This window comes from Heliangelus exortis, chromosome 2 (genome assembly GCF_036169615.1).
Source record: "Heliangelus exortis chromosome 2, bHelExo1.hap1, whole genome shotgun sequence".
Taxonomy (NCBI): Eukaryota; Metazoa; Chordata; class Aves; order Apodiformes; family Trochilidae; genus Heliangelus; species Heliangelus exortis.
Genome location: NC_092423.1, coordinates 118,299,710 through 118,320,340, shown reverse-complemented (window position 1 = coordinate 118,320,340; position 20,631 = coordinate 118,299,710). Strand labels below are relative to the sequence as shown.

The 20,631-nt window shown below is 39.6% G+C and overlaps 1 protein-coding gene across 1 annotated transcript; it reads left to right on the top strand.

Annotated features, from left to right (window-relative positions):
- Positions 1-2,474: 2,474 nt before the first annotated feature.
- TRAM1 (translocation associated membrane protein 1) lies at positions 2,475-18,076 on the top strand. The gene is made up of 11 exons (XM_071737754.1): positions 2,475-2,787; positions 6,092-6,155; positions 6,731-6,852; positions 7,042-7,158; positions 8,045-8,103; positions 8,505-8,589; positions 12,197-12,267; positions 12,358-12,462; positions 13,053-13,196; positions 14,105-14,265; positions 17,436-18,076. The coding sequence occupies exons 1-11, from the start codon at positions 2,665-2,667 to the stop codon at positions 17,507-17,509; spliced, it is 1,125 nt and encodes a 374-aa protein (XP_071593855.1). The 5' UTR covers positions 2,475-2,664; the 3' UTR covers positions 17,510-18,076.
- Positions 18,077-20,631: the final 2,555 nt, after the last annotated feature.

Sequence of the window (20,631 nt, the reverse complement as noted above, 5' to 3'; positions counted from 1 at the left end):
CACCAGTACTCTGAGGTCCTTCTCCATGGAGCTGCTTTCCAGCAGGTCAAAGTTTGATGGTAATTATCTCTTTGGGAGGGATTTTCTATTCATTTCTTACTAACTTTGCTTGTTTAAATTTCATTTTAAATGTTGTTTCTTGGTTATATCTTTAAACATGTTTGATTATGATTGAATTCAGGAAAAATTACCCAATATCTACCTCTCTTACTGGGGGAGCAGCAGTACACTCACTATCAAATCCTCCACAGCCACCTGGAACATGTATTGGGTTTGCTTGGTAAGGTTTTGTTAGGGAGTTGCCACAGGGGCATCTTCTGTGAGAAGATGCCAGAACTACCTCTCACTTCAAATCATTGGGAACTTCCTTCCTAAATGATGTGATCATTTTGAAGCCTAATGTTTCAAAACACAGATATCTGGAAAGGAATCTGGCAAACATAGAACAGCAACCCATTGGCAAGAAGCAGGCTGAGCACTGACAGTCTGAGGTCTTTCAGATTATCACACTTTGCCTAAAGAGCCATAAGAAACATTGCGTGGCAGAAAAGAGAAGTCCAATAAAAGGAAAATGTGGAAACTCTTCAGGTGGGGCAAGGGGTTGCCTTCTTTTTCATTTTAGTATAGCAATGTACACTATGTCTTCAGGACAAACACAAACCCAAGTCGAAAACCAGGAGTTCTGTGCCTGTATGGAAGAGTTGGTAGCCAGACATTTGAGGCACTTGCCAGTGACAAGCTTAAGGAAAAGATGTCCCAGTTAGGTTGTTTGTTATGTTCTGTGAAGAGGAGATGACCCAATTTCTCCTGAGGCCGAGGTGGGAAGTGGATGCAAAACTACACTGCAGAAAGAATTCTAATTTTTATCCCAACGCAACATACGTAACTGGTGCAGTATTTTACATCCTTACCTATGCTGTCTGCAGTCAGAGATATACTCTCACATTGTTACTGTTGAAATAATATTTTCTTTGGTGTTAAAAAATACTGTTCTGGCCAGGAAGCGAGGACATTCCTAAGATATAAAACATCTTGGAACTTAAATGTTTAAATGTGAATGTCTGTTTTGTTAAAACCTTCCTTTCCTATTAAAAAAAAAAAAAAAAAAAAAAAAAAAAAAAAAAAAAAAAAAAAAAGTTTCTCCCACTGTAAAGGGAAAGATTTTTGTAGCCTTTTCTGTATTTTAAGTACCCTAGATACCAAGTATCACTGACTCCTGAATTAATAAATTCCTATGAAACTTCTGAGCACCTTCACAGCTGATTAAGGTGTTTCATAGTTGAAAAACCTGGTCTGAACCGTCTCCTCCATGAGTCACTCACTGCTCCACACACACAGTAGGAAGAAACCAACCCATTAAACAGTTCACACAGTGTATTTGGTGCACTCTGCATTGTGGCAAGGCGTATGAAATATTTGCATTCTCTGATCCTGTTTTCATTAGCTGATGGCAGCAAAAACCATTCTAACCACGCTAAACTTCAGCCATTAATTAGTCCTTTTCTTGATCTTCCTTCTTGATATATCCATTTGAAATATCTTTCAACCAGAAGTTTTAATAAATGTAAGTAGCATGAAGGAGGAGAGGGGGAGGTATTGGGGTGTGAAGAGGGGTGTTAAAGAGCAGCTTCAATTCCGCCTGAATGTTTTAGCAGCAGTGTTTTATTTCTCAGACCTCTATCTTAATGTTTTAATCTCATAAAAAACCTCCTGTGATTGGGTTGTTGTTTGTTTGTGTTTGTTTATTTTTTGAATCCACATTTGTGCTCCCTTTCAGTGTCTCTTCCTTCTACACCTCCCGGTTAGCTTTCATTCCCTTCTGCTTTATTGTCATTACATTCCTTTTTACTGCTACTTGGACAACGTATGTAATTTCTGGCTCTATAGTACATTGTAAGCAAACGGGATGGCAGGAGCCTGCTGCCAGCACAGTGAAAGCTGAGCTGTACCTTGAGGCTGCGCCTCAGCCGTGACCATCACGAACCCGGTGAGCGCGGTTTTCTAATCGCATCCTGCGGCTGCCCCGCTTCCCGTCGACGGTCTGGCGACAGCAAAACTTAGCCAGAGCCTCAGGGGGAGGAGAAGGTACTCGGAGGTGATACAGGATGGCGAAGGGTGCTGGGGGGAGTCGGGCACACTGAGCGGGAAGCCGACGGCTCCGCTTACACTGGAGCGCGATCGCCTCCTCCGCGACCCCGTCGGGATCCACGGCCATTTTCTCTCTGCTGTCTCGGTGGGAGAGGGAAGCTGAGCCGATGCGGTGCCCAAGTGGGGCTCCGGGCTAACGCCAGCGAGTAGGCAGCCGGCCGCAAACACGCCAAGACGGCCTCCCGCATCAGCTCTGTTGACAGACCCCGGCCCGCACCGGCACCCGGGGCGGCTTCCCGCGGGCCAGGCCGCCGTTGGTCAGTTTGAACCGCCGGGCACTGCCCCTCACCGCCCCCGAGGGCGGGCGGCTCTCCGGCGGCCGGCAGGGGCGCTGCTGGCGGCGGCGGCGGGGGCTGATCCCTGCGGCCGGGGCGGGGTGAAACTAAACGAAGCGGCGGCTGCCATTCCCCGGCTGCGCGGCCGCCTCCTCCCCCTCCGCCTCTTCCTGGCCGCGGCGACAGGAGCCGTGCTGGCAGCGGGGAGGCGGCGGCGGCGGCGCCCAGCTCCCTGCCCGCCATGGCGATCCGCAAGAAAAGCAACAAGAACCCGCCGGTGCTGAGCCACGAGTTCATCGTGCAGAACCATGCGGACATCGTGTCCTGCATGGCCATGATCTTCCTCTTGGGGCTCATGTTCGAGGTGAGGCGGCACTGGCGCCCCCGGGGCTTCTCTCATCTTCGCCGTGGGTTCTACGCGCTGGGCAGGGAGGACGCGGGGGTCCTGATGCGCCGAGGGCGGATGGGCGGCGGAGAGCCGCGGCTGCCTCTCAGTCGGAGCGGGTACCTCCCGGCGCACCTGCCCGCCAGCCCACGTCCTCCTTCGGCCGCGCACCCCCCCGGCCCTCCCGCCCCCGCTCTGAGCTGGGAGGGGAGCCGACCCTTCGCCCCGCCACACGGCCGGAGCAGCCAAAGCGGGAGCCCTCCCCGCCGCTCGTCCGCACTTCCCCGGGCCCAGCCCCTCGGGAAACGCCCTCTTTCCCATCTGGGCCCGGAGAAGCGCAGGCCATGGCTGCCGCCACGACGCGGCTCCCGTTTCCACTCGCCGCCTGTGAGAGAAGGCCGTGCCCTGCTGCCGTCCCCCTCCCGCCTTCACCCCACCCAGCAACGCGGCGCCGCCGTGAGGGAACGGGCAGCGGAGCGGCGTGCTTCCTCCCGCGGCGGCGGCGAGTTCCTGCTGGCAGCGGGGTTACGTGGCAGTCGGAGCGCAGCGGACGGGGGAGGAGTGTGCGGCCGCGCTTGCACGGGGCGGGCGGGGGGGAGGGGGGTGAGGCCCAGTAGACACGGGTGAGCCCCCCTTCCCCTCCCCATACCCAGACCCGCACACACTCCCGCTTCTCCCCAGCTCTTTGTGTGCGCGGCCCAGCTGGGCCCCGTCGGCACTTCGGCTCCCGTTAGGCCGCGGGGCGGGAAAGGGCAACGAGCGGTGGTGTGTGGATGCCCCCCCGCCGCCCCCTCCCTGGACGCGGACCGGGGTCCCTTCAGCGTGTCCCCACCGAGCCCGCCTGTCGCCTCCCGGCGCTCGGAGCGGTTTGCGGAGCTGTTGCTCCCCCGGGGGAGGCGGTGTCGATCCAGGTGTCTCGGTTGACGCCGAAGTTACCCTCACCACCTTCTGCGGCCGGAGGTTTGACAGCGCTCGAATGGAGCGCGGCCGAGGGCCTGAGCGAGGGCAGGCCCTGTGCTCGGGCTCTCTGGCAGGCCGGGCACCGCTGTTGGGTCCCCGTGTTGGATGTAGTAATTAAAGCTCTTCCTAAATGACGTGAAAAGTTAGTAAATTCTGGTGGAGGGGTGTGGGGGGTCAACAAAGCCTTCAGCTTAGCTGTTGATTTTAAGTGTGCCTCTTTGGCTCTGGTCGATTACCTTCTGAGAGAACTAGGAAGGTGTCATTTACCTCTGTGACTTTCCAAACGTTACCAGTGGTGTTCCGTCAAATTAAGACACTTTCATTTTTTGCTGGCTGAATGTTTCAGCTTTTTCGGTACTCTGGCTATTTGTTTAGGATCATAGAATCTTTCAGGTTGGAAAAGACACTTGGGATCATCGAGTCCAGCCATCATCCCCACACTCAACAAAGTTGTTCCCTAAACCATATCCCCCAGCACCACATCTAAACAACCCTTCATGTTCAGTTATGGGCCTTTTTACTCTATGGATGGTTTTCAGAAGAATTTTATCCAGCTGCTGGTACTTCCTCAGCAGTAGATGCCAGTGCAGTTAGGAGGAAAAAATAAATAATGGAAAGATAAAGCAAGGCAGACCAAGAAAGTGTTATGTTTGGGTTTACTATAAAAATCACCAAGACAGCCCTTTTATGGTGGTTTTCTGGGGACTGATGTTAAAGAGACGGACTTAAACCAAAACCAGGACCTGTTCAATCTTTTTCTGGCTTACTGTTTTTACAATATTACTACTAGGGTTGGAAGTTTTGGAGGGATTGGTTGTGCTGAAATCTTTTGTTTGCTTTTTTTCTCTTTTTTTTTTTTTTTTTTTTTTTTTTAATCCAGGGTGTTTTCTAGCCCAGCATAACAGGGCTGTATGCCTTTGTTTGTACAATAGGTGAGGTGAGAATTTCTCTCAACTTCTGACATGAATTGGTATAGGTCTTGGAAGTCAGCTGCTGTGGTAGTATTGGTATGGTAAGGTGTTTATACTGCCTGACTTGTGCAACTGAATTAGGACTTCATGAATAGCTGACAGAGCCTTCCAAGGACAGTTCAGAATTGTCTAATGTGTTGAATTCTCCTCTGAAGGCTCCCTTGATGAATGAGAAGCTATAGGCAACTTCAGGGAATCCAACTAGTTCGCCTGAATTAGTGAAATTATGTGGAGTGAACAGTCTACTGTGTATTCAGTGATTCCTAGAAAATCTAGGGCTTATTTACAAAGTGCTAGTTTTAAAAATAAATAGATCTTGTTTCTTGGGAACGATAATAAATGCTGGGAGTAGTAACATAGTCATAGTGAGATACTCAAAGCATCCTTCCAAGATTTGTGAAAGATTTTACTTTTTTGTCAATCCTGTAAATGCAACAAGGATGCTAGGATTTTGTAGCTGTGAGAAATGATCAGGTCATAAATATTGTAAACCATAGTTATTTTTCCTTCACTCATAGTTATTTTTCCTTCACTCTTAAGGCATGTTGATTAATGTTGAGATTCAACAAAGATGTGTTAAAGTCAAAAATCAATTTATACCTATTAACATCTGAGAATCAGTGTTCTTGCTTGTTTACTGGGTTTTTTTTAAGAACCACACACCCCGCCCTCCTCCAAAATAACCCAACCTTCAGAACAAACTTCCCCCCTCTCATCTTTTTAGTTTGTTCTGCACTTTCTTACTCTCCATTGTAAAAGGATAGTACCACTACTGCTGAATTTCATCTGTTTTGCAGCTCTTGACAAAGGATCCCCAGGGTCAAAAGAATGCTAATTGTATTGAGTTGGTATGCAGCTGGCCTGAGATGCTTCTCAGTTCTTTAGACTTTTCTCTTTAGGCTTTTCCTGTCCACAGGAATAATTTACAGATTTATTAATATGATACCTTCAATTTTCGTCGAATTAAAAGTATTTTTAAATTAAGTTTGTTCTCCATTGCCACATACATTGTGGTCTAGAGATTACATGATATTGTACATTCTTTTGATGTAGTAATACAGCGTGGACTGGAGAAAAAAATGCAGCATGTGTTTTCATTTTAATATAGAAAAGACTGTAAGAAGCAGGTTTGGTATTATTTCATTCAGGAGACTGTTCTGTAAACAAACCTATAGAGATCACACAACGTGTTCTGTTCTTCCTTTGGAAAGTCAGGTGATAATGTGAGTTATTGGATGGGCAGATGTGGTGGGGAAAGGTGCTAAAACTATGAGTAAACGTTTTCGGTTAAATGTAGTTTGTTTCAGTGAGAATTTGTAACGGTGTTGATTTTTTTTTTTCTTCTCTTTCAGATTACAGCAAAAATTGCTGTCGTTTTTGTTACACTTCAATATAATGTTACCATTCCTGCCACAGGTATGTATCTTGCAGGAGGTTAGTTACCAGGCAGTGTATTCAGACATTATTAGTATGCTGTACTTTCTAGACCGAGGGTAAGTGAATTTGTCAATTTAAGCAGATAATAAGCAATTTTCAAGGATTTTAGTAAAACTCCATTTTAATTACTTAGCTTTGGGACAAGGTTTTTATTCTGCTGGCTTTATCATTAGTGCTAAAACTATCTGACTGGTAGATAACTTCATGTTAATTCTTGCTCTGGGTTTGCAAGTGGCAGTCTTTAGTAGTCAATGCAGCATGATATCTCAGGGTAATTTTATAGTCCTCTTTCAACGCATTTGAGTGCTTCTTAAGTGCACTTAAATGTTTGTGTTGGTGGTGCATCTTTCCAAAATCAAATTTAGTTTGTGATGTGATGGAGAAGATGACTGTAAACAATGTAGTGACCTAGCTCATGCTGGCAGTTTAATCTGACTTCTGTTTGTTCATCTGACTGCAAACCACTTCTGTCTGAAAGGTTTCAATTTGAGAAACAAAGGTATTAGCCACTAAACTCTGGTGGTGCCTAACAGTTAATTCTGTTTGTTTTGTAGAAGAGCAATCTGCAGAAACAATCTCTCTCTATCACTATGGCATCAAAGACTTGGCTACGATTTTCTTTTACATGCTTGTAGCAATAATCATACATGCTATAATTCAGGAGTACATACTGGATGTAAGTACAGAATAATAATTCCTTTCATCAAGATAATTGTCTGGTTTTAATTAGACTTCATTAACTTAAAAGTGAACTTTTGCATTAAAGCTTTTACTTGTTAAAACATACCTTGAAACTTTTAGATGTTCCAATGCAGTTAACAGGCAAATACTAAAGTATATAAGTAACAGTGGACTTTCATTTCAGAAAATTAACAGGAAAATGCACTTTTCAAAAACAAAGCATAGCAAGTTCAATGAGTCTGGGCAGCTTAGTGCATTCTACCTTTTCTCCTGTGTTTGGGGAACAAGTATTCTTGTCTCTGTAAGTATGATTTCTCTTTTTGTATTATGACATTTCAAAAACTTCTTTTGATGATTAAGTTTCTGGCTTTTTTTTCTGTTTTTAGCTGCTTTTAATATTAAAGTGGGGAAAAGTTTAGGAATTCTGTGTAGGTTGCAGTTATCAATTAATATCAAGCCCAGTAGTGTTAGTATTGCTCAGTCTGAGTTTGATTTACTGTTAGCTGAATAAGGTAAACCTTTTTAATTCTACTGTGGTACTTCATTCTCTGTAGTTTTTCTGTGTTGGCTTATTAGCATAAAATAACAGTTAAAAAAGCATCATACCTAGCAGTTTTGTCAGCCTTGGGAATGGGTGTAAGGACAGATTGCTGTAGGCTCTGGTGAGCATGTGCTTTCAGATGACATTCTCCGTGCTAGCAGTCGTGTGTAAATGAGCTTAGTTTTAAAAAAAGGGGAAGAGTATGATTTTCTTTTTGTTTTCCTTAACTTAATGGCTTCTGAAAAAACTTTCCTTAGTTAAGTAAGCTCAAAGCTCTTCAGCAATTTACAGGGGAAGACATGGCTGTAGTGATGCTGAAATTGCATCCACCTCATAAGTTAGCTTAATCTTGAATGAACTCTTGGTTCATTGGTTTAGTTGCTTTTCATTTTCCTAAGTCAATACAGTTGTATTGGGTTTTCTGGTTTGGTTTTGCCTTGGTTTTTTGGGTTTGGCTTGGTTTTTAGTTTGTTGTTTTTTGGTTTTTTTTTTTAAAGAAAATATATTGATGTGCAGCTTATACATGCGTGTGAATGTGAGCATGTATCTGTACACAAATGCAAATACATAGTATGTTCATTATTTCTAACTAGGAAGTAGCATCTTTGAAGGTTTATTGGGATTTTTTTTTTTTTTTTTTTTTTAGGAGAACTATATATCAGATCCAACCTCTCTGTGGAGGGATTATCCGCACACTCTGATTCCGTAAGATGTCTTCCTTAGAGGATTACTGGGGAGTGGAGGCAGTGTTTTAAACTTAGAATGTGTCACGTGCAATCTGTGTAAAATAAGCAGTCTGTAAAACTACATCAGTCACTAATGTATTTTTGTTCATATTTATGGAGGAACTCAATCCTCTCTCAATTTGTAGCATACAGAGTTCTTTTTCTGTAGGCTATTATATAAAGTAAGTTTTTGAAAGCATTATTTGTCTTAATGATTTAAAAAAAACCAACAAAAATCAAACTTAATTCTGAGTTGGCTGGCTTGAAGAATCTATGTTTTACTTTCTTGGGAGACAGTGATTAAATTTATTCATTAGAAAGTTCTGAAATGTTTTTGTGAATAAAAAAGTAATATTCTTCAATTCTTGCTGTACTGTACAGGTTTCAAATGAAGTTTTTCTACATCTTACAGTTGGCATACTGGTTCCATGCTTTTCCTGAATTATACTTCCAGAAAACTAAAAAAGTAAGTTTAAAAAGTTAATCAAAAGAAGTCCAACAAATTAACTTAATCAGTGGAATAGTTAATTTCTTTTGGACTTCGAGAATAATGTCTTACCCTAGATTTCCTAACCTGTCCTTATTTGTGTTACCTATTTTTCCTGATGGAATTTTGGGTACTCAAATGTCCATTGTGAAGGTAGGGCTTTTCTTTACAGTTAAATTCTGTATTTCTAATTGCAGTAAAGTTGCTGGGTATCTGTTGGGTAGTAAAAAATGACCATTGTTTCTCATCTACTAAAAGAATTTTCCCTTGAAAAAGTGAAAGTGAGATTTTCCTTTCAACTTTTTTTGTTGTTGTTAGTAGTCTGAATTGTCTCATTGAAATGCAGAACTGGTTAATGAATCATGATACAGATGTAGAATATAAGCAGTGAATAATTTTGTAAATCCAAGAAATCCTAAACTCTGGTGTTTTATTTAAATAACACTGTCCTCAGCAGAAGTTCTGATAGTCATATACTGAGAGTGCTAAATTTTTAACAACATCCTTTTCCCCTTAAGGGTTTTCAAAACACCCAAGTTTACTGTAGATTTTTTGGTAGCACATTTTTTTGCCTTCTGGGCCAACATAAGTAGTCTCTTCACATGTTTTTTCAGGCTTGTTTTTCATATACAGGCTCCTTATTAAACTTTTATGTTTTAAACTCACTCAACATGGCTTCACCAAAGGCAAATCGTGCTTGACTAATTTGGTGGCCTTCTGTGGTATACTGTCTGCATCAGTGGATAAAGAAGAGCTGCTGATGTCATCTACCTGAACTGTTAAGGCTTTTGATTTGGTCCTTCACAGCATTCTTAACTCCAAATTGGAGGGAGATGGATTTGGTGGAGGGACTGTTGGATGGATAGGATGGCTGCTTCCAATAGTCAGTACTCAACCTCCAAGTGGAAACCAGTTACCGAAGGTGTTCTTCAGGGGTCCATTCTGGGACCAGTACCATTTATTATCTCCATCAGTGACACAGACATGTAGGATTGAGTGCACCCTCAGCCAGCCTGCAGCTGACATGAAGCTGAGTGATGTGGTTGACTTGCTTGAGGGAAGGGATGCTATCCAGAGGGATCTTGACAGGCTTGAGGATTGGGCCCATGTGAAAGAAGAGCAGACAAGGACAAGTGCGAGGTCCTGAACATGGGTCATGAGAATCTCTTGACATCATTACAGGCTGGGGAATGAAGGGATAAAGATCAGCCCTGTGGAGAAGGACTTGGTGGTACTGGGAGTTAAAGTATTAGACATGAACCAGCAATGTGCACTTGCAGCCCAGAAGGCCAACCATATCCTGGGCTGCATCAGAAGAAGTGTGGCCAGCAGGTCAAGGGGGTTGGTTCTGCTTCTCTACTCCACTCTTGTGAGACTCCACCTGGAGTAGTGTGTCCACTTCTGTCCTGCACAAGAAAGACATGGACCTATTGGTGCAGGTCCAGAGGAGGGCCACAAAAATGATCAGAGGGGCTGGAAGATCTCTCCTGTGAAGACAGGCTGAGAATTGTGTTGGTTCAGCCTGAAGAAAAGACTTCAGAGAGACCTTATTGTGGCCACTCATTATTTTGAAGGGAGCTTTTAAGAAAGATGGAGAAAGTTGTTTTGTTTTGTTTTGTTTTGTTTTTTCTTGTGGAGACCATTTATTTTAATCTGATTTAGACTAGATAGGAAAAAATTCTTTATGTTGATGGTGGTGAGACACTGGAACAGTTTGCCCAGAGAAGTTGTGGATGCTCCCTCCCTGGAAGTGTTCAAAGTCAGGCTTGGTAGGGCTTTGAGCAGTCTGATCTATTGCAAGACATCTCTGCCCGTGGCAGGAGGGGTTGGGCTGAATGATCCATAAAGGTCCCTTCCAACTCAAACCATTCTGTGATTCTGTTGTTGCTCTTGACCAGACTGCAGACTGTGTCTCTGCTGCCAGAATTCTGCACAAGTCAAGAAAACTAAACATACATGCTATGTAGCCCCAGGTCTCTGTTTAAGAGCCTAAAAGACTCTTGGGAAAATAGTAATGAGATGATTTTTTTTCTTGCTGATCAGCTGCAGTATGAACACTGATGTTTTGCAGGTACACTGCAGATGATGTTCCCATATTGCACTAGTGATATCTCTCAAATTTGATTTCATATCCAAGCGTGGAGGGTTTTCTAACGTAACTCAAGAAAGCTTTCACTATGGTAGAAGTGCCATATATCAAATAATAGTGTTCTACTGGGTTACTGCTTGGAATTTTGGCCTCTGTCTTTCATTAAAAGTGTTAGTTCATTTCTATTAGCAAGTTCATAGGTGATGCTCCTTTCATCACAGCTGAATCTCTGCCATCTTGGCTTCTCTGCTTTATACCCACTCTTGAAAGAGCTGTCTTCTTCTACCAAGGTGTAGTTGTCTGTACTGATGATGTAGGCAAGAAAAGAAGTTCTCAATTCAGCTTTCTGTATAGTGGTGTGTCCCTCCACCCATATTATTCCAGTAGGTAGCCCTTCAGTCTCTTAGGTTGTCTAAGCAGGCAGCATGTGCTATTTGAACACTATGTCAGTTCTGATGATAAAGTGCAAAAGGCTTTTCCTGATAGTATGTTGAGAAATTGAACATTTGTACTGAATATTTGCTAATTTGTTTGAAAGAACTTGTTTTTCTCTTTCAAATCATTTAGAGTAGGTCTTTATCTGTTTTCTTGCTCTTTGTTTATGTGTGTGGTATTTGCTATTGTCACAAGTATTTGGTTCTGTGCTGTTGTTGGCTTTGAGATGGAGTATTGCATAACATAGCAGAGATCTTACTGGGTTCAATTTTTAGGCCTTTTTTTAGTTACGTGTATACAAGACAAAGCAGGAGCTCCTTGCTTGAAGTGCAGGGAATCTTTCCAAAAAGTAGGAGCTTCTTAAGCACAACTCAACATACTCCACGTACTTCTTCAAGACAGATTTTTATTGTGATCTGGTATACTTCAGTTGATACTTCTGTTCACAGACAGCACCTTCTGCTTTCCTTGTGCTGTGTCTTCCTATTCATTATGTCATCTCCATGAAGTGTTCAGTTGAGTGGGGCTGGCTAAAACCTAACTCAAAATGTACCTTTGTGGCTTAGAACAAGTGGTTATTCTCTGTATTTACCAGGAACAGTGTGCCAGAATCTTGGATGAGCCTGATTTTTTAAAATAGATATCAGCACTTGGAAACCTTTCCATTTTTGTTTGTAGACTTATTTCTGTAGCAAACAGACACAATCTGAGGGGCAGTGGACATATGGAATTTTATGAAGTTATTCATCAATATGTTTATACATACCAAGTAAGCATTGTAGTAGCTAGTACAAATTCACAGCAGTTATATCACATGGTTGATACATTTTCTCACAGTGACAAATGTCTAAGATCCTGAATGTTACTGGAAAGTAAACAGTAACTTTTGTGTAGAATTAGGTGCTTTAGGCTGTGTAATTCAGTGTTAGAACAGGCCATGTTAAGGTAACTAATAAACCAAGAAGAATGTTCAAGACTAGAGGTTACCTTGTATCCTGCAACACCATATAATAGTATATAATGTTGTGTATAATCCATAATTCCTTTTTTTCTTCCAAATAGGAAGACATCTTTCGCCAGATTGTTTACATTGGACTTTATCTCTTTCATATTGCTGGAGCCTATCTCCTAAAGTAAGTTAATTGTAAAGTTTGGGTTTTTTTACTTTATTTGCTGTCTTTAACATATGACTGAATGTCTCATTCTTTTATTTGTTTTGATAGTCTGACCCATCTTGGACTTGTTCTTCTGGTATTACATTACTTTGTTGAATTTCTTTTCCACATATCCCGTCTTTTCTACTTCAGTGATGAAAGATACCAGAAAGGGTAAGTAGTCTTTTATCTTTTAAATTAATGTAATTTCTGCCTCAAAGTCTTGCATATTTAGCTAACCAGTAACCAAAATTACAAGGAAGTTCAAACAGTGTTTCTTTAGAAGTCACAGTTCTCTAATTTTAGTATTTATATCTCTAAAACAATATTTTTTTTAGTCTTATTTGCCTATTAAAGTAAATGCTGGCAGTGGTGTAAAATGAAATAAAATCTTCCATGATGTACCAATGCTAAAAAAGAAAAAAAAAAACAGAGAAAGGGATAGCATAGGTTGCCTGTACAGCCAGTTCTGTAAGAACTATTAACATGGTTATGTTGTAATAGCAATGGCAAGCATTTTCTGTTGAGCTAAAATTAGTTTTCAGAACATACCTTTGGTTTGTAGAAGAAGATTGTGAGGCAGGGCTTTTCCTGATTTTGCTTTTTGTCTTCAATGAGTACTAGAAATACAAAGCTAGGATAGGTGAAAAATAATGAATGTAGGCAAGTTCTTGTACTTTGAACAAGTTCACCTGGTGAAGAGTGTACTCTTAATACTTGTGAAGAGAAAATTAATTTAGCTTTGATGATGTTTTTCTTTGTAGATTTTCACTGTGGGCAGTTCTTTTTGTTCTGGGAAGGCTTCTCACCTTGATTCTTTCAGTTCTCACTTTTGGCTTTGGACTGGCAAGAGCAGAAGATCAGCAGTTGAATTTCAGTACTGGAAACTTCAATATCCTGGCTGTTAGGTATAGTACACTTGAAACTGTTCTTAAGCATGAGATGTAAACCTGGGTTAAATGCACAGTATAAGTAGTACAGTATTAGTGTTAGGAATTCTGGATGGTTAGGTGTATTCATGCAGCTGATAGGATCTATGGATCTTGGAATAGCTTCTATAACAGCGAAATTAATTCAAGAATTTACAGTCTACAAGTGAAAAATCTGGAACTCTTTTTGCAACACAGAATTAAAAGGAATACCCAATTAGAGAGATTACTTTCAAATGTTTTAGTGAATTGAATTCTGGGTATAATTGCAAGCAAGTTTGTAGAAGTCAAGGCATTATGCCCAGAGCATCTCTGGGTCCTGGTTGAATATTACTGCCTCTTTCTCTGCCTTTATTATGAATGTTCATCATACTGCCTCACCTTTTTATGACTTAAATCCAGAAAAGTAAGTTATTAAAACATTGAGAGTGTCAGTATTACCCTTCAGAATTGTTACTCAGCATGGCCAAACACTCACAAGCCATTTTCAGCTGTTACCACCTTGTGAGTAATACTGAGAAAAGAGAAACCAAGGAAGAAACCTAGTGATTCCCAGTTTTGATAGAGGGGCAAAGACTTCACTGTCATTGTATGTCTACTTTTGTTCACATGTGCTGAGCTCAGCTGCTGTGAGCTAATTCTTGCATGGCTTAGAAAATGGGTGTTACTAGGAGAAGAGGGGAAACTCAAAAAAACAAAAAAGCCATAACAAAAGCCCCAAAACTTTATTATATTCATATTATCCAGAATGAATCACTCTAATGTGTTTGAGGAACCTGAGTAAAGAGGCAGTTTATGGCATACAAAGAACTATCTGACGTGGTGTTCTACTTTCTCTTTGAATGAGATAAATTTATTGATATACTTTATCTGGATTTTGCTTCTAGAATCAGTGTGCTGGCCTCTATTTGCATGGCTCAGGCATTTATGATGTGGAAGTTCATTAATTTCCAGCTTCGGAGATGGAGAGAGCATTCTTCTTCTCAGCCTCAGTCAGTGAAAAAGAAGTTCATAACAGCTAAAGGAAAGAACTCCAGAAAAGAAAGAGGTTTGTATTTTCTGTTTTCTCGTTTCCTTGACTTCTCAAAACCAGTAATGCAGAGTCCTCTTTAAATATAATTGCTAAAGGAACATTTTACATTTCACATGCAGGTGAAACACTTACAGAAACCAGTGGGTTGTTAAATTCACAATGTATTCATCGTTTGATTTTTGTCTCCTAATTGACTGAATGAAGGAATTCCCAATTCTTTAGTTAATGCAATATGAGATTTTTGTTAAGTGTGATTATATTAATTTAGCAAAATGTGTCACACTTATGTTCTTTTGCCTTACAAAGAGGAAATAGACATATTTTTAGATCTATTCTCATGATCAATTGCCTCCAGATGTTTCTTGCAATTGATTTCAACCTTGGTTTTCATTGCTGCTAAATTGATGCTTCAGGGCAAGGAGGTGGCTGATGATCCAGTAAATAACTTGTATTAGACCATTTTTACCTAAATGGAACTTTGATACTTCTTTTAATGAGAGGAAATAATTACTACTTTGAACCTGTGTGGAAGCATTTGGAATTGAATTAATGGCTACAGGTTTGACTTCTTGATTATGTCACACTTCTTAGGGAAAAGGGCTTGGTAGATGAACTGAATGACTGAATGCTTTTCCCTCCCCAGAAAATTATGTGCTCCATTAAAAAAAATAAAACAAAACACCCGAACTTTTGGGTTCTTTGGAAACCCCAAACAATTCCCCACACTTCACTATTTCTGTTGTACCAACAGTGAGATGTCTGTGTGTTTAACTGGTTGAATAACTTCTGCACTTTTTGGAAACTGCTTGACTCATTTCAAAAGCTGATTTTAGCATAATCCTTTACTATCAATCACATATTGACAACCTGTTTCACTTTTTTGATCAATTGAATGTGATGTGTGTGGAGACCACTTGCACCGCAAGCTAAGATTTGTTGTCAGAGATCAAATCAGTGGAGTTTTTAAATTATTTTTTAATATCTTTTTTTTAATTGAAATCATGCACTTTAGAGTATTTCTGTGCTCTATTTAATGATTTGTAATTACCACGACTTTTGTGTGTTGTTGGAATTTTTTGTTTTCATCAGAAAATCCAGTTGGACTTTTTTTAACTGGTTGAAGGTTCCTGTGTAGGTGTCCTGCCTAGTTAGAGCTTTAATAAAGCTTACTATGCTTTTTGTGGAATTAATAAATCTTCATGTAATTTGGTGAATTTTCTGGTTTTCACTCAGCTTCAATATAAACATACAAGTGGTAAATGAATGGTGAGAAAGCTGGGTAACTGGACTTGTGTTACAATTTTAATTCACAAAATAATAGAGCAATGCCTGTCTTAAAGAATGGCAAAAATTTTAGAGCTTATTTGAAATGGAAAGAAAAGAACTTTAAAAAAAGCTTTAAAGTTAGTGTTGGTTCAGATTCTTCTGTTTTGAGGATTCCTGTAACACCTGGTCAGCACACTTACACCAGATGCAGCAAGACAGTGTCTTTGAAGGAGTGGTAGCTGCAGTTGAACTGTTTAAAACAGTCTTCTTTTTCCTTCTTTTCCTGTTTTTTCCTTTTTTTTTTTTTCCTTTTTAAAATTTTCTTTTATTTGTGGTTGGATGGATTTTTGAGAGCTGGGGCACAACAGAATGTCTTACTTTTAGACTGTGCCAAGAGCAAGAAATGACAGTAGAAAAGTCGTGCGGTGATGTAGGTGGGGTACCCAGGCCCATGCTGATTCTTGCTCTTCATTCACTTTCACTTGTCTTAGGCCTTTATGAAAAAAGGATTCCAGTTAGCTGGCTCAGGTCTAGCTCATTGTTTGTAAGCTGCTTGATTTAAGAATAACACAAACTTTTTGAAAACTGTCCAAAGACTACATGTATGATTAAAAAACGGTGTTTCATTTACAACCAAATATGTTGGATTAACTTTGACAGTTACTATGTGAATAATTTGGCCTTTGTTTGGTCTGATTTTCATGTCTGTTTCTGGCTGGGTTTGGGGGTTTGTTTTCTTTTTAGTTGCTTGTTTGCATAAATGGGAGCACTTGTGTGTAGTGAGGGAGAGAGATCAACAGTTGTTTTTTTTTTTTATTGGCCACATTCTGTGGTAACCTGCAGATGGAAAGCATTTATTTAGCCAGTCAGAAAAAAAAGAGATTAACATCTCTTCTTAACATCTCAAGCAGCAAGCACTGTTGGCTATGCACTCTATTCTTCAGATCTCTTTTATAAATATGGTTTATTGTCAGGCAGCCTCCCTGCTTTCTTGGGTTGTGACAATACTGAATAAAGGGGATACTTCTTATTCCCAATGATATCACATTGCTCTGTTTTACTAATTTATAATGCTCTGAGTTGTGTGCATTATAAACCCACAGATTTTGGGTCATTGTTCTAGAGCAAACTTTTGCTGTCAAATATTTGCTGTCTTACTTGCACAGATTAAAAACTCCAGAGACATCCAGGTCAGCCCACAAATGGTATAGAAGTAGAGGATGGCAGCTGGCAACACATTCTTTGTATTCTTGGTTAGGTGCCTGGTGCTCGTGCTTTAAATCTTTCCATGCACATACTCATCTCAAATCTAACTAGTGTTTTACTGCTCTCCATCTTACCTCTGTAAATATTTTCATCAGAACATAAATTAATTCTGTATGCTAAAGTGTGTACTTCAAAACTTATGTCTATGTGTAAATAAAGATTTCCTATATGTGAGCAGCTTGTAAAGGTAAGTGAAGGAGTATAATTTTTACCAAAAATTAATGTATGAAATTGGTGGCATAAACTGCCTACACCAGGGAATTGTGTATATGCTGCACATCTCCAGAATTTCACAGGACAGTCTCATCTACAGGTTGAGTATTTTACTTTTTAAGATAGTATCTACTGAAATATTACAGCTGCCTTGATTTTCAGTCTAGATGTGTGCATATATAATGGACCCATTTTAATATCTGGCCATGTCAGGAAACCAGACTTTGTCGTAGTACATTTTAAATTTTTTTGCTTTGTAAAAGCTTCATTGTAATGTTGCATTATGAATGATAATACTGAGATTTAACAAAGAAGATACATCAGAAGAGAAGTTAAAAGACTGTGTGCACAGAACCTACAAAAATGTAATGAAGTAATGAAATGAAATGTAATGAAAAGCCTCTCATTGTATTTGAAAAATGTTTTCTTCTTTTTTCTAGAAAATGGAATAAATGGAACAGTAACCTCAAATGGAGCAGACTCTCCTCGTAGCAGGAAGGATAAATCCTCGTAAAACTGGGTTTTATTAAGTTAATTGACTAATGGCCCCAAAGAATCTGCTTTTTACACGGATGGCCCTTCAGCACTAGAGATGTTATGGATTAAAGAAAATACAATTCATGTTTTTTGATTGTTGCTGTTGTTTTGAGGAACTTTTTTTAAAAGCCATTTTGACTAAGGAAAAAGGTTATCTGTCTTAAAATACTTGGGGGGGAGGGATACAACACTTTTTAAATAACATTGACACTTTTTTAAACATTTATTGTGGTGAAATAACTTCACTTAATGTGGATCACTGTTGCAATGTATTCTTTCCTTCCAGTTTTTGTAATTTTGGTGATAAATACTGTTCTACCAACTTCACATTTTCTGAGTTCTTCAAGAAGTGTTGCAAAATTGAAGTAAAAACTTAGTATGCATTTTCAGATTCTCTGGCTTTTCAGTTAATTGCCTTGATTCAAATTTACATTTCAAATTGGGATTCCAAGACCACACCAATAAACCTCTTTATTTTGTAGTTTCTAGCTACAGTGTCTGCTCTTAAGAATTGCCCCATACCATTAAAACAAAACTGAACTAATTGGAAATGTTGCAGAGTTTTATTGCTTGTTGGTTAGAAATCTCTTACATGTAGCAAAAAACTGAGAGATAGGATTAGCAATTGAAAATTAGAAGGGAGCACATATGATCATAGAGTTGATTTGAGTAGCTCTGTTAACTTCTGTCTGTGCTTTTGAAGTGTATGTATCTTGGAGAATTAGTGTGCATTGGACCTTCTTTGAAAACTTGTCTGTCTGATTTTAGAGGATGGAGATTCTGACAATGTCTTGTGGTTGTTGTGGGAGGTACTTAATGCTCCATGAAGAGGGAATGTGTTAGATAAATGGATCAAGTTATGAGAAACATTCCTTTATTTTAACTGCTTTGCTTTGTTTCGTTTCTGTTAGGAAATAGTTTGAGTTCTCCTATATATATTTTTATGGGAAAATATTTAAAAGCTACAACTTCTTAAAATTGATTTATTGTGTCCTTTGCTACAACTGGAAAATCTTAAGATTTTTTTTTCCATTATCTGTCTTTCATAACTGTATTAAATGTGAAGCTTTGTCTAGTTAATTTTCCAGTTTAATATGCAGTCAGTGTTTCCTCTGTACCCATTGGTAATGGGTATAATTCAACCCATTTCTTGAGAGAATGAGTTAGAGATTTAATTGAGTCTTAAGAAGAAGTTGCTAAATTAGTCTTTCAAGTTCACCTAAGTACTGGACTGCTTATTGATTGAGAAGAGTAATGAGCAATCAAGCAGCTAAAATAGTTTTAATTAAAAACTGTTAATATAGTTGAGTTTATAGCCAACAAAATAATAAATCTGCATTCTGTATCTGCTGCAGTTTGGTTGCTTACTGTACAGAATAAACGTTTCTAGTACAAAATCTTGGCTGCAAGTAACTATCCATTCTTCAATCATTTAGTGCTATTTAGAATTATTGCAGTATAATTTCTGACATGTTTCATCTTATTTCAGTCGCAGTTCCTGTGTACTTTCTTCACAGCTCTTGAAAGGGACTTTATAGACTTGGATTTGATTAACTTGAGTACTCAGGGGCAGCATGCCCCGTAGTATGCCCAGTCTGTTTCAGTGGAAGTAGTTATACCATGTCTTGATTTAAAGAAATAAATCTCAAGCCTTGAAACTATGAATCTCATCTGATCTGACCATGAAACTGGAAAATTTGAACTCAGAAATTTTGAGGGAACTGCATACAGTAAATACTCACTGCACAAAGTCATGTTCCATGTCTGTTTCTAAAACGACCTTGATAGATTCTGTGTGCCTTTCTCTGGAGTTGTACCTTAAGCTAAAAGTGGTAAAGTTTCTAGATTGATACTTTGACACTAAAATAGTTTGCTTGTGGTAACTGGTTGTCCTGGGGCTGTTAAAACCATAGAGGGTGGAGGAAAAAAGAAGGGAGTGTTCAAGGTACTTCTTGAGGTTTCTGAGACTGAGGGTTATAATAGTTGTTTCCCTAAAGCAAACTGTTTCTTGTAAACCTCGTTCTTTGGTACTGTAGTCTTGAATTGTAAATGTTAGGTTCACTTCCAAAAACCTTAAAAGATTATATTCTTGCCTGTTAATTCTGATAATGCTTTTTGTCTCCTTTGGGCCTCACGGACATTCTTGGCCTTTGGCCTTTGAAAAAGGCACTTTTGTTCCCACAATGGCTTACTATTCATCCTTGCCTTAGAGGAGCTGTTGCTTTCTGCAAAGTAATTGAGAATAATTTCAGTTGTTTTAGAATTTGGATAGGGAAAGTGAGTTTCTTTTGTCTCTTCTGTAGAAATACGTATTTATCATTTTGGATGAGGCAAAAGCAATAATTTTTAATTTTATACCATGGGATGGCAGCCCCTGTGAATTTAGAAGATTTTTTAGACTTCTGTTTCCAATTGATATTACTTGTTTTGGCATACGATTACTGTTCACCTAGATAACTGTTTTTTAATTGCTTAAAACATTTTCAAATGTTGCTGCATTTTGGCCCTTGTTTCTTATCTGGGATTTGGTAAGCTGGAAGAAGATTAGTTTAATCATATTTTCTTAATTGTGGAATCAGGAAAATTTGAAATGGATGTGACTGAAGAGACAATTATTGTTTTCCTATGCCTTATAATATTTGCTTAGGCTGTAGTAATTTATCCTGGTAAGTTACAAGGTCCTATAGAGAAAAAGCTTGGTCCATGTAGATAGGTTTGAATTGAGTAATTCATAGAGACTGGATAGGATGTTTTGTGGGTTTTTTTTCTGTTTTTTCTTAAATCCCATCCTCCTTGCCCCACCTTGTCAGAACTTTTCAAGACTTAAAACAGATTATTTCAAGATGACCCCAGAAAACTGTTAGGTTTATGTGCCAGAATCTCCTGTCAAAATCAGTGTTTTACTAATTAATAATTTGTAACTTTAAAGTACAAACAAGGAATGCAGAACATGTGAAATTAATTTTCAGAGTCCTCGTGTTTTATCTGGACACTTTCTTCTCTTGACCAGTGGCAAAGATTGACTTCTATGTGAATTATTCTTGGATATAGATAGGTCTGGAAATACTGCTTTTCAGGTGAGCTCATGCCCAAGCTTAG

Coding starts and splice junctions, on each gene's coding strand:
- TRAM1 (XM_071737754.1), top strand. CDS start 2,665: ATGGCGATCCGCAAGAAAAGCAACAAGAACCCGCCGGTGCTGAGCCAC. Junction 6,156..6,730: donor TGTTACCATTCCTGCCACAG/GTATGTATCTTG, acceptor TTTGTTTTGTAG/AAGAGCAATCTGCAGAAACA. Junction 7,159..8,044: donor GAACAAGTATTCTTGTCTCT/GTAAGTATGATT, acceptor TTTTTTTTTTAG/GAGAACTATATATCAGATCC.